At 41.0% G+C, this 12965-nt stretch overlaps 1 protein-coding gene across 3 annotated transcripts in view; it reads left to right on the forward strand.

Moving 5' to 3' along the window:
• ALKBH8 (alkB homolog 8, tRNA methyltransferase) overlaps window positions 1-12585 on the forward strand; it is a 90811-nt gene extending 78226 nt beyond the window's left edge. For all 3 annotated transcript variants that reach the window (XM_089508236.1, XM_089508237.1, XM_089508238.1), the window contains 2 exons: window positions 9661-9810; window positions 11950-12585. In XM_089508236.1, coding sequence (XP_089364362.1) covers window positions 9661-9810; window positions 11950-12504 — 705 coding nt within the window. In that variant the 3' untranslated portion in view covers window positions 12505-12585. The remainder of the gene's footprint in view (window positions 1-9660; window positions 9811-11949) is intronic.
• Window positions 12586-12965: the final 380 nt, after the last annotated feature.

The following is a 12965-nucleotide window of genomic DNA, read 5'->3' on the forward strand; positions in this document are numbered from 1 at the left end:
TTCTCCCCCTCTTCACATACATTTATCTTGCCATCTACAATGCTGATGTTTGGAAGTGAAGTGCTGTTCATTGCAAACACTTTGGAGAAAAAGAGAAATTTCTGATTTGCAGACCGAATATCTTAAGACCGCATAGAGTCTGCTTGGGGAATAATACACAACAGCATAATCCACACCATCTTTTACCTTTTTACCTGCCGCCTTGGATAGAGCTCACTTTTATTTCAAGCAGTTAAAGAAGGCAAAAGTTTAAATGTATTGCAAAAACATTTAAATAGTTCTGTTGGTTATTCTGTCTGATAAATCTGTATCTGCTGTAGATGTACATGCACTCACTCTCTCACATGCACACGCGCGCACACACACGCACACAGAGCATTCAAAGATATAACTATTAGTCTCTTTCAGCATACTAATATATAAGGGAATCTTGTAGCACCTTTGAGGTTGAGATAGAGAAATTTCTAGCATAAGATTTTGTGGATTACAGTCCACTTCATCAGAGGTAATCTGATGAAGGTAGAAATTTCCTTTTCTCAAAGGTGCTACAGGATTTCCTTATATGTCTTTTTACATGTATATGTGCTGTCAGGATCATGGCTCAGACATGTTCTTGCCATGCTTAATTGGTTAGGCACATGCTCAGTTTGTGTTTTGAAGTGGAGTTTGCCAGTACATTACACATGCATACCCGTGATCAAAATTTTCCACATGTGTTAACAAAGATTGAGACTGCATCTGCATTGTAGAAACAATCCAGTTTGACACCACTCTAACTTCCATGGCTCAATGCTGTGGAATTCTGGGAAGTGTTGTGCAACCAGAGCTCTCTGACAGAGAAGGCTAAATGTCTCACAGAGCAACATTTCTAAGGATTCCATAGCATTGAACCACAGCAGTTAAAGTGCTGTTAAACTGGGTTATTTCTACAGTGTGGATGCAATTTGAGTGAATTATACCTGTTGTATAAAGTAGCCAGGGCCAGCTCTAACTTTGGGCAGAGTGAAGTGACCATGTCAGGCTGCAGAAGCTAAGAAGTGGTATTGTAGTGTGGTTGGCCAGAGGCACGTGCTACAGAGTCTATCCTGTGACACTTAACCTAGCCCGATGTCTTCTGGTGTGGTGGAAATGTTGTTCCATTTTGTCATCTGAAGTAGGAAGGGATTATCAGTCTAGTGCAGTCAGCTTCTGTACATGGAATTTGGGTTCAGTGGGGGTATCTAGTCTGTCTCAGGCAGCACAGTTTTTTGGAAAAACCCTGAAGAAAGCCATTTATTGGCCTCTTTGCCTCCTATCTCTAGATCCAACTTTCCATCCTTTCTGTTTGCTGTACATGACTCCATCAAGCAACCTCTATTTAGAGGTTATGCATCATGTTTTTATTGTCATTCAGATGCTAATCCATGGATTAATTTGTTTCTTTTGTCAATATTGTATTCATCACTAGCAGTTGCTGGTAAAAGTTTGCATTCCTTTCAATGCTTTAAACACAGACTTGAATAAATTACTTATTTAAAGTTTATTTTCTCATTTTGTACAAAATGTTTTGGGTGTAAGACACTGGATAGATTTCTGGAATCTGTGATGGTTATGAATAGATATAGCTTTATTTACTATTCTATGGCGGGTTACAGACTGCCCGTTTGGGGTGGCCTGTAACCAGCCCTTTCCCCGCTGTATCGGGGCCTCAGCTGCCACAACGGCAGCCTCTGAGGCCCCGATCCTCCGCTTTCCAGGCTGCGGAGAAGCGACAAAAGGCCGCTTTCCCATGGCTTGGAAAAGGGTGTCCTTGGGGCTTCATGCCCCAAGGACACCCGACGGCGGTGGGGAGGAGGAGAAAGGGGCAACTTGGCCCCTTTCTCCCATGCGTCTCTGGCGCAGCTTTCTAAAGGCTGCACCAGCGACGCAAACCGCAGAAGGAGCTCCATTTCGGAGCTCCTTCTCATGCCACGGAAAGGGCGCTCTAGGTGCCCTCGCGTGGTGCGACGACGTCACAACTGCGCCGCCTTGTTTGGAGACAGCATGGTGGTGACGTAATGGCGGCCCCCGTGTGGAACGGGCGCCACCATTTTGTACGGACTGAGTCCGTACTATGGTTAGGGGCGTCAAGCCTAGTACGGACCCAGTCCGTACTATTACGCCCATTTGTAACGGGCCAGTGTAATTTGGACCCTAACTTCATGGGACTTTACCTCCTCCCCCTGCCAATGGTTTGTTTCTAAGTGCTGTGGGAGTATTTGGGAAAGGTTTGGGAAATGCTGTATGGAGCTGCAAATGAAGGGTGCAGTTAGTGGAAGACGCCTCCACCTTATGATGATGGTGTCCTACACATGTGTAAATTCTTCTACAGAAGCAGTTTGGCATTTTTGTCTCATGTGGAATCTCTACAGAACAGAGTTGTGTATGCAGTGCCACTGCACATGTAGATGTCCTTGTGCATGACGACAGAGGTGGACATAGATGCAGATGCACATTTGGTTGTGCATGATATGATCTCAAGTGATAGCCTTTTGGAAGCGTTTTTTTCTTCTCTCTGGTTTGGCAGTTTGATATGTGATCTTTTGCTGTGAGTACCAATGCTTATCAGAACAAGGCTTCTGAGAAATACAAACAAGAGTTAATGTAATAATGTAATATAGTTTATTCGGTCTTTGACCAGTATAAGAAATAAAAAGAAAAGAAAAACAGCATCAGTATAATTTAAAATATAGATTGTACATACCTGGGCAAGAATAGTACTTAAGCAATAACAGTTACAATAACAATAATGCCGGGTCAAATCATCTATGCAGCAGTAAAATTTTCATCTACCAATTGAGGGCGGACTTTACACACAATGTAGCAGAATTTGGCCACCTTATGGATCATACTAGGGTCACGACTGTCCAGAAGGAGGCGTAAGTAAAATAGATCGGTATTACCTGGGAATTTGTTTATGATCGGATAGATCAGTTGGTTACGGACATCCCTATAAAACTGGCAATAAAGAAGAACATGCTCGATAGTTTCAATGGCGCCTAAGTCACAATGGTATAGTCGGAGCTCGTATGGGGTTTTCTTGGATCTTCCTTCTAATATGGCTGTGGGTAACATATTAAAACGTGCCAGAGTTAAAGCCCTTCTGAACTTAGGTAGGGCGACATGAAACAAATATGGAGCTGGAGAGGAAACCAAGACCTGATCACTAACCACTATATGTTTAGGGAAGGAAGCAGTTTCCATTTGACCTTCTATGTCTAGGACTTTTTGTTTAATAGTAAATTTGGCTTTATCTACATCGAGTTTTAAGATTGCATCTTTGTTAAAGCCTAGCTCATTCAGTTTCTTAGTTATAGCTGTTTCCCAAGAAGATTTATAGGAGTCTAATAAGATTAGGTGTGTCAATTCTCCAGATGTTTTCTGCAATTTCAACCAGTAATTGAATATAGTAATCCATAGACTAGATTCTATTTTATTAATCCCAGCTTCTCTCCTAAGGTCAGCATTTGGGGCACAGTGAGCAACTTGGAATATTTTCCTCAGGAACTTAGTTTGTACACGTTCAATTGCATTTATATTGCTATATGGCCCTAATTGAGCTCCGTATAGGAGTTGCGGGCGAACTTTGGCAGTAAATAGCTTGATTGCAGCCGGAATAAATTGGGCACCTTTAGCAAAGAAGAAATTAAGGATGGCAGTTACAGTTCTTTGAGTGTTACAGATGACAAACTCTAAATGAGCAGTTCTTTCTCCCGGAGGCATGGAAAACAATACCCAGGTATTTAAAGATCTTGACCTGTTCAATGTGTTGCCTTTCCATACTCCATTGTCGCAGTTTGGGATGTTGAGCAAAGATGAGAATCTTGGTCTTAGAGAAGTTGATTATTAATTTCTCCTCAGCACAATACAGGGCGAGAGAATTAAGGCTCTTTTAAGACCAATGGGGGTGAACAAGAGTTATGTATATGAGGGCTCCACCTTTGTTAGTAAATTGAGGAAACTTACTTTGGGGGACTGCAGTGCTCAGAATGACCCATGCGGCATGACCATTGGATGCCCATTGAGACTGCCACTAAAATCCTCTTTGTTGTTGTTGTTTGGTGTCTTCAACCCTATGGTGACACTCTCTCAGGATTTTCTTGCGCTGAGAGGGTGCGAGTTACCCAAGGTCACCTAGTAGGTTTCCATGCCCAAGTGGGCAATCTAAATTTCCAGAGTCCTAGTTGAATGGTCAACTACCTACGCCCACTAAACCACCACTAAAAAAAGAAAGAAAGTGAGGTTGTGCTAAACTGTTTGTAATGTATCTAACAACAAAAAATAGGATTTATCTTTTTCAAGCCACTGTGTCTTGTATATCTGTGTAAACTTCTAGTTTTCACACAAAGGAAAACATCTCATTGTATTCTTTCCAGTGACACCAATATTTCTCATAGGTCAGGCCTCTGTCTTGTGGCTATTGCTTTCCAGTAGACACCAGATCTTGCCTGATCCTGGAAGCTAAACAGAGTCAGCCCTGATTAGTACTTGGATGAGAGACAATCAACAAATATCAGGTGCTCTAGGCTATGTTTCAGAGGAAGGGACTGGAAAAGCCACTTTTGAATATTCCTTGCCTAAGAAAACACTATGAAAGTTATGGGATTGCTACAAGTCAACAGGTGACCTGAAGGTGTGCACGCGCGCACACACACACACACACTTATTTCTTCTACTTGGTAAGATAAGACCAGATTTGGCAGGAGGGAAGACTGTTCAGCTCTTTGAACCAATTTGTCTTAGTGGCTATTCTAGCAGTAGTAATTTTCATTCTTTTCAAAGCCTGTGAAGCCAATGGTAGATTATGCATGCTGTTTCTTCCCCTTTTGTTTCTTCTAGACACATAAATATCACAAGTACCAATATTTATCACACAAGAGGTAACTGTGACATCTTCCCAACTTCTGCAGCCAGCAAGGCCAGTGACTGTGTAGCTGGAGGGTTTTGTGAGTTCCAGCCCAAGAAATGATTGTTTCCAACTTTGCAAATACAGTCTTCCCCAAACTGCTCCCCTGCAGAAGTGTTGGACTACAACCGCCATCAGTGCAGCCAGCTTGGCCCATTGACTGTCATGTTGGCTGGGGTAATAGGGGTTGTAGTCCAGCACCTGTACAGGGTACCTCATTGGGGAAAGTCAGTATAACATTTGTATGTCTTCCTTCCTGGAAGGAACCCTCAGTCAGTGGGACAGTTATTCCTTTTTATCCTATTGGGAGGGTTGGCACTCTGATTAATTTGTACAGAATGCAAAGACAGCCAGTCTTTTCCAGTTCAGTCACAATGTCTTGTCTTTTCCTAGTGCTGATTAAATTGTTTGGTATTCTCCCTGCACTTATTGTGATGGTTTAATGCTCTTTGTGTCTCCAGTAAACACAAACAAGATGCCAGTAATAAATTTCCAGGTGTCTGAACTTGAGATGTGAGCTGATTATTTTATAATCAAATGTAAATATAATGAATTTGGGAAAAGTGGAGTCAGAATACTGATGGAACAAAGACAAAGTAGCTAAGGGACTCCTATTATGAAGGGTCTTGATTCTTGATAGTGTCTTATTTTTTATGAAGGAGGGAGAGAGGTGGTCAGCAGTAGTTTTTGGCTTACAGAGAATGGGCATGGCCAGTCTGCATGCAGTTTACTGAAGGCAAGGACACCAATGTAGCAAAAGAAAAGAGGGTCTTTCTGGATTAGTGATGTCACTTGGGGGGGGGGGGGTGCAGATCACACCAGGTGACACCCTAAGGGTGTGTGTGGGACACCACTGCTCCTCAAACACCTACTTTTTGGCAGAAACGAGCTATGGCATGCACCTGCTTCCTTTTAAAAAGCTTTAAGAGATGGTGGAAGTGGGGTGAAGCTCAGGAGGAGAGAAAGGAGAGGCCCCAGAATTTTTTAAAATTAAAATTTCAAATTTCAATTTTTTAAAATTTCAAATTCTTTTTAAATTTTCTCTAAAAACATCACAATTTAACCAAATCTTCATTATATATATGTAAATACATTTAGGTGCATATGATATTGTAATTTGAAGGTATAATTTGAATTTTGCTTGTTGTTTATGTCACAACTATTAGCATTACATTCAGTGGCATATGGGAGTTACAATTTATGAGTAACGTTAATGCAAAAAAGCATTACTAAGGATTCTGTGAAGTGTGAAATGGGAGGAGGTCAATGCAGGTGTGTGTGTGTGTGTGTGTGTGACACCATGAGTTACCGCACTGGATGACACCAATCTGTGACGCCACTGTTCTGGATGACAGGTTTACAATGTGGTCTGCTGTTGAGTCCTCATAGTCTGAACAAGTTACATTTTTGGAATATTTCTATTAACCCATCCCAAAAGGTGTTAACATCGATGTAAACTTTCAAGACCTCCAAGTCTGTCCTTCAGGCAAAGATGTTACAAAAAGCTGAGAAATGGAGTAAGAGAGTATGATTTGATCTTAGGTCACGTAGGACTCATCAGCTATTAGGTTTCACTGTAAGTGTAGTGTTTCTATATTGCCTGGATTTTACCCACATTTTAGACATACCCTCCGGTGGCCATTCATACTAGAGGGTGGCCCAGATTGCAAACTTTCTTTTTGTTTTCCTTTCTTTTATGAAAAAAAAAGAAAAAATTCTAATCCTTCTCTAAAGCTTCAATTATGATTGCTGGGGTGTGAGTATTAAAGAAAAAACAACAGCAGAGGTTTGAGGAAATTTAACAAAACTTTACTTAACAGAAGTCTCAAAAACTGAGGCAAAACAATATGAATAGCACAGTACAAAATCCTGATATAGCAGCATGCATACATTACCATGAGAGCAGGATTCAATGAATGCTCCCAAGACCCAGTAGATCCACAAGGCAATTATACTTTTCTAATTAGTTAATACAGTCACCTGGTTTACTTGGCTTATTACCATGGTCCACACCTGCCTGCTCACTAGATTCTCATCCAGTCACAACTTATTACCTGGACAATGATTGGAACTTTAGTTATGATAGAAAACATCTATTCAGTGTTTTGCAAGAAGCAAACATGCTACCATCTTTCTATGTGTTCATTGAGTGAGTGAAGCAGTTGACGCTTTGATTGGGACTTTCAGGAGCTCATAAATGTATACCTGAAGACTGATACATTGATCTCTGTTCTGCAAATCTGTACAGACCCAGATCTGATATGTACAAGGAGTTCTGTGTCTTTCTCTGTGTGAGCATTTCTGTTCATTTTACTTGATCAAGAAGCCCATTCCTGCACTTTGTTACTATTTTTATTTTATTGTGTCATTTGGGGTATCTTTCAAGACATTAGTGTGTGTGTGTGTGTGTGTGTGTGTGTGTGTTTTAAATAAATAAGGTGAATGGTATCTATGACTGCTACCAGCACTCTGGTTGAGTTTAAATTATGGGGTATAGACAGTGCACAATTATAACTATTATGATTCCATCCTGTGCAATCTTGGGGTTTGTAGTGCAATGAGGGGTAGATAAGGACTCTCTCGTAGGAAGCTCTAGAGAATATACTACCCTGAACTTTCTCTTAGAAAGAATTGTAGATCCTTTATCAAGCTACAAAGCCCAGGATTCCATAGAATGGAGCCATGATAGTTAAAGTGTTGTCAAACTGCTATAACTGTATAAATGTGGATATGCTCCTGGTGGTCAGAAGGGAACAAAATAGAGTAGCTTGCATACCAAAATGTGTTCTTTCCCCTTTCTTCTCCCTGCCCCTTTCCTTGGCAGGTTAGAGCAGACATGGCATGAGGCCACAAGGTGGAATGAGTAAGGAGGTATCTCTAGGTCTCTGGGAGATTGGTCTCTCATTACCTAAAATGTAGTGTGTATCCATTGTATATGTAGTCAGCAATGTGTGAGCTTTAGGAAGATTGCCATGGCCTGAAACTTCCAGTAGCCCAGTTTACATATACAGTAACCATAAGTCAGAATTGCTATTAATTCTGGTTTACCCAACAACAGCAGGTGCAGCATGTTCATGGCTTCTCCTGCCAATATTTCCTCTACCAGTGGAATGGGAGCCAGTGAGAAGACATCAGCAAACAAAAGTTTAGCATTATATCCAAACCAGGCTTCTTGGCTTCCCGCTTCCAAACAAATCAGGAATCGTAAGCTAACAGCAAAACCTGGCTTCAGATTTTGGCTTCTTAGGAGAGTCAGCTATCTTGGCTTTTATACTGTGCTAGGTTTTTATTTGTTGATGATGCTTTGACACTCTCAATGGCAGCAGAAGCTGATGATGGGGAACAGGGCAACCCTAAATTCATTGCAGCCTGTTTTGTTCACTAATGACAAGCAGAGGTGTATCAACATTATACAGTTATAACAGTTTGAGATGATCTTAACAGCCATGGCTCCATTATTCAGAATCCTGGGATTTGTTGTTTGAGGAAGGGCCTAGAATTCTTTCTGCTACAGAGTTCTAGTGTCGTTGTTCAGGGGAGTACATGCTAGAAAGTGGCCATCCCTGCGTCAGTGTCAGTGCTTGAGCCATTGGCTGCTAGCCCTTGGTGGGTTTCCAGGAAAGAAACAAACTGTGGTCACAAATATGGTGCAGGTCCTTTTCACACTAACATGGGGAGGGACTGCTGGTCCCTCCACATCAGATAGCCTGAGTAGTATTGCACTAGAAGTCCCCTAGGAAGGGGTTCTTACCAGCACGCTGTTGGTAAACAATAAGGATGACTTTGCAGCAATTATGGTTTATCATGTGCAAACAGGCCCGATATCTCCCTTCCAGCTTTTACTTTTACATTTTGGGAGGAAGAGGACCAATGGCTTTTATTATATATCTAATTATACCTACATGCATATATGCCATTGGTCCTCTTTCTCTCAAAAGAGAGAGAGATAGTGTGGGAGCAGGGACTCATTTCTTACAGGTTCTTGACTTTGGTTCATCTTCAGTAAAATGCAAATAATAAGAAAGCACAGGACTGAATCATTGTGGTTTAGAGGACAAGGCAACTGTCAAAGAGGCTGAATTGCTACCATGCAAATTAGAGAAATCCCAAGGGATTACTACTTACAGGCATTGAGTATATATTTAACAATAATATATTTATTTCTTACCCGCTTCTCCCCATAGATTGAGGTTGGGACAACAACAATTAACAGACAACAACATCAATTAAAACACACTGGTTAGAACGCACATCAGTTTAATAGGACAAATAAGTTGTGCTCATATTAAAATAATCCACATCTAACATTTGTCATTTAAAATTCACAATTTAAAAATTATCTGGATAAGCTTGCCAGAAGAGACTAGTCTTTAATGCTTTTTTAAAATTCAGACAGTGTATCCAGCTGTTGAGTCTCTTTTGACAGGTTATTCCACAGTGTAGGGGCAGCTGAAGAATAAGTCCTCTGGCTGACACTCGCCAACCTAGTCCTGGCTGACTGGAGCAACTCTCTCTCTCTCTCTCTCTCTCTCTCTCTCTCTCTCTCTCTCTCTCTCTCTCTCACACACACACACACACACACACACACACACACAGGAAATACATTGAAATTCAAAAACTTGAACAATGTATTAGCAAGAAAATTAGTACCTGCCTGCAGGTTACTACTGCAAAATCCACAGTGATATTGTGCTTGTACCTTTTTCACGAATGGTCACCAGTGTCTTCTCTTGCAGTTTGGCTGTGATCGTAGCAAGACTCTTCTGGACATCTGTGGGGAGAAAGGATTTCAGGCTTTTATGTGTGATGCACTCTCTGTCCCAATACGAAGTAACTCATGTGATGCCTGTATCTCCATTGCGGTCATCCATCATTTTTCAACAGTGGTAAGCTGACTCTTGCCTGCAATTTATTGTAGGAAGGCTGGGGGATTCTGGGAGTTGTGGTCCAAAATTATTTTTCCAGGCTCTTATTTTTAAATAGGAAAATGCCAGACCCTTGGTCAATCTATGCCAATAATGACTACTCTGACTTGTAGCAGTCTGAAGCATAAGTCTTTCCCATTACTTGTTCCCTGATCCTTTTCTTGGCAGATGCTGTGACTGACCTTTAGAACATTCACCAATAAAGCATGGTCTTTATCACTGAGATACCTTTCATTCCCCACATCATTAAAACACAATGAAAAAAATACATCAAGAAGATAACATTGTGGCACATTAGAAATGAACTGGCTTATTGTACAATGGGTATCTTTTGAAAATTTGGTAACACAGACCTATCTCTCTAATCTGGCTTTTAATGGCCAGGATTTTACTCTAATAATACTTGCAGATGAATTCAGTTTCCTTATGCTGGATGGGTTTAGAACATAGAACTCCCATTCTTTATTGCTCAGACATTAGTTGGCCAAGGCAACTATGGTGCATTACAGATGTGCCGAAGGGGCGTATTAGGGTTAGGAAGGGGCGCATTAGGGTTGAGACGCCCCTCAACCCTAGTACGGACCGAGTCCATACAAAATGGCAGCACCCATCCACACGGGGGTCGCCATCTTGATGTAGCGGACGCATTGCATCTGCACGTCATGCAGCACAAATGATGCCGCAAGTGCGCCATTGGTGCCTTGTGTCATCATAACCGCACCGCAAAGAGAAGTGCCATTTTGGGGCTTCTTTTTGCAGTGCGGAGGAGCCGTGCAATTTGTACGCTGGGGCTCCTCCGCACTGCAAATGGCGGCGGCAGCAGACCTCCCATTTGGGGCGGTCTGTAACGCGCCTATCTCAGTGTATAGACAAGATGCCAAATGTGTGGAATTGCATACCCTGAGGGTCACTTCTGCCATTAAAGACCTGCCTGTACACTCCAGTTGTTGTTCTTAATTTATTTTATTCATTTATTTCCTGCCTTTTCCTCAATATTGGGACTAAAGATAGCTTACAAATACTAAAATACATGTTAAAACATCAGTAAAAATATACTCAACCAGCATGGAGTAGTGGTTTGACTAGTAGACTAGGACACTAAGAGACAAGGTCTCAAATCCCCATTTGGCTGTGGAAACCAGCTGGGTGAACCTGGGCATGTCACACACTCTCATCCTCAAATGAAGGCAATGACAAAACCTCCTCTAAACGAACCATGTAAGGAAAGCCTTGTGATTGGTTACCCTTAGGGTTCCCCAGAATTGGAAATGACTTGAAGATGCACCACCACAGCAGCATAATTATTTAAAAAGTTGTTTTAAAGTACAGTTAAACCATTATACAATTAAGACCATTGAAACATTCATTAGAAGGTAAAAATCATCAAGACAGCACACCATTAAAAGCCCATTTTAGTTGATTCCTAAAAGCCTATTGGAAAAGAAACATGCAACAAGGAGGAAGCCATCCTAGCCTTCTGTTCTTAGAGGTCTAGCGGCATATCCTGTCACCAGTGGATGTACATTTGTAAGCACAAGGAGGAAGGACTGCTCAAATACAAGAGTCTGGATTGCTTTCTTATGAAAATCCAGAGAGCCCTCCTCTCTCTCTCTCAATTAATTCTTTCTCTTCTTTGAGCACATTTTTCATTAATATGCTTATGTTTATTGTTATGATTACTGCTTATTGTTTTTTTCCCTTTTCTTTTTATAATGCTTTCCATTTTTATGATTTCTGGCTGGTTTTTTTATTGTTTTAATTAAGTCTTTTAGATGCCTTGGGGCCTTTATTGTGGAGTCAAATGGCAGAATATAAATACATCAATGAATGAATAGGTAAAGGAGCAATACTGCTGCTTCTGATTATATGAATCACCAGGGCACATCTGTTTTTTGGGATTTAAAAAAAAACATTCCTAGGTGTAGCTTTCACTTGTTGTTGCTGCTGCTGCTGTTGTTGTTGTGTTCAAGTTGTTTCTGACTTATGGCAACCCTAAGGCAACCCTATCATAGGATTTTCTTGGCAACATTTGCTCAGAGGAAGTTTGGCATTGCCTGCTGTTGCCTTCAGACTAACATGATTTGCTTTCTCTTTAACTAGGAGAGAAGGCTGGCTACTCTCAGTGAGTTAGTCCGGCTCTTGAGACCTGGTGGAAGAGCCCTTGTGTATGTCTGGGCTCTGGAGCAGGAATACAACAAACAGAAGTCTAAATATCTGAAAGGAAAAAGAGCTGGAAATGGTAAGGTGGAAGAAACAATTAGCAATGCTCTGAAGGAGACGGTAGGCAGTGAATGCCAAGATTCTGCACATCACAATGAAGGTCTTAGTCCACTGCAGGACAAATGCTGCAGTGTGAGTCAAACCATTCCTGCCCAGCTTCCTGTTCATACCAACAGAACTTCTTTTGACTCCCAAGACTTATTGGTCCCTTGGCATCTGAAAGATGGCACAAAGAAGAAAACGGGGCACACCAAATTACATCAGCCTCTGTCTAGCTTAGATAATTCTCAGACATGTAGTCCTGTTTTTCACCGTTTTTACCATGTCTTCTGTGAAGGAGAACTGGAACTGCTGTGCAAAAGGCTGGATTATGTAAAGGTACAAGAAAGTTACTATGACCAAGGAAACTGGTGTGTAGTTCTTGAAAAGGAATAAATCCTTAATTGCCATAGAAATGAAATAGAGAACATTTTCCACACAAACATTTATTTGTAGTGGTGTTTCTGAAAAGGGTATTTTGATGGCACTAGACTTTTAGTCCTTCCCTTACATTTATCAAATAAATACTATTTTAACAATGTTGTTGAGATTAGATGGTACTCACTTCCTTTCTTGAATTACAAAATTATATGGGAAAATGGCACATTGCCTCATCACCCACAATAATTTACAGGTTTGATGCCAAGATACTAGTTAAATAAAAAAAATGACATTTTAAAAATAGGTTTCAGGTGTCATGGTACAGAAGGTATACTGCATTTCATTTTAGCTGGTCTGCTGCCTTGTCACACTGCAGTCTTCAATGCAGTTTTACAACCCATAGAAATGACAAAATACTCTAGATAAAAATCACATCCTGTAATAACTGAACCAAATGAAAGAAAAGCCCTGTGGAT

Source organism: Sceloporus occidentalis, unplaced genomic scaffold (genome assembly GCF_023333645.1).
Source record: "Sceloporus occidentalis isolate IW3139 unplaced genomic scaffold, rSceOcc1.0.p SCAF_2, whole genome shotgun sequence".
Lineage (NCBI taxonomy): Eukaryota > Metazoa > Chordata > Lepidosauria > Squamata > Phrynosomatidae > Sceloporus > Sceloporus occidentalis.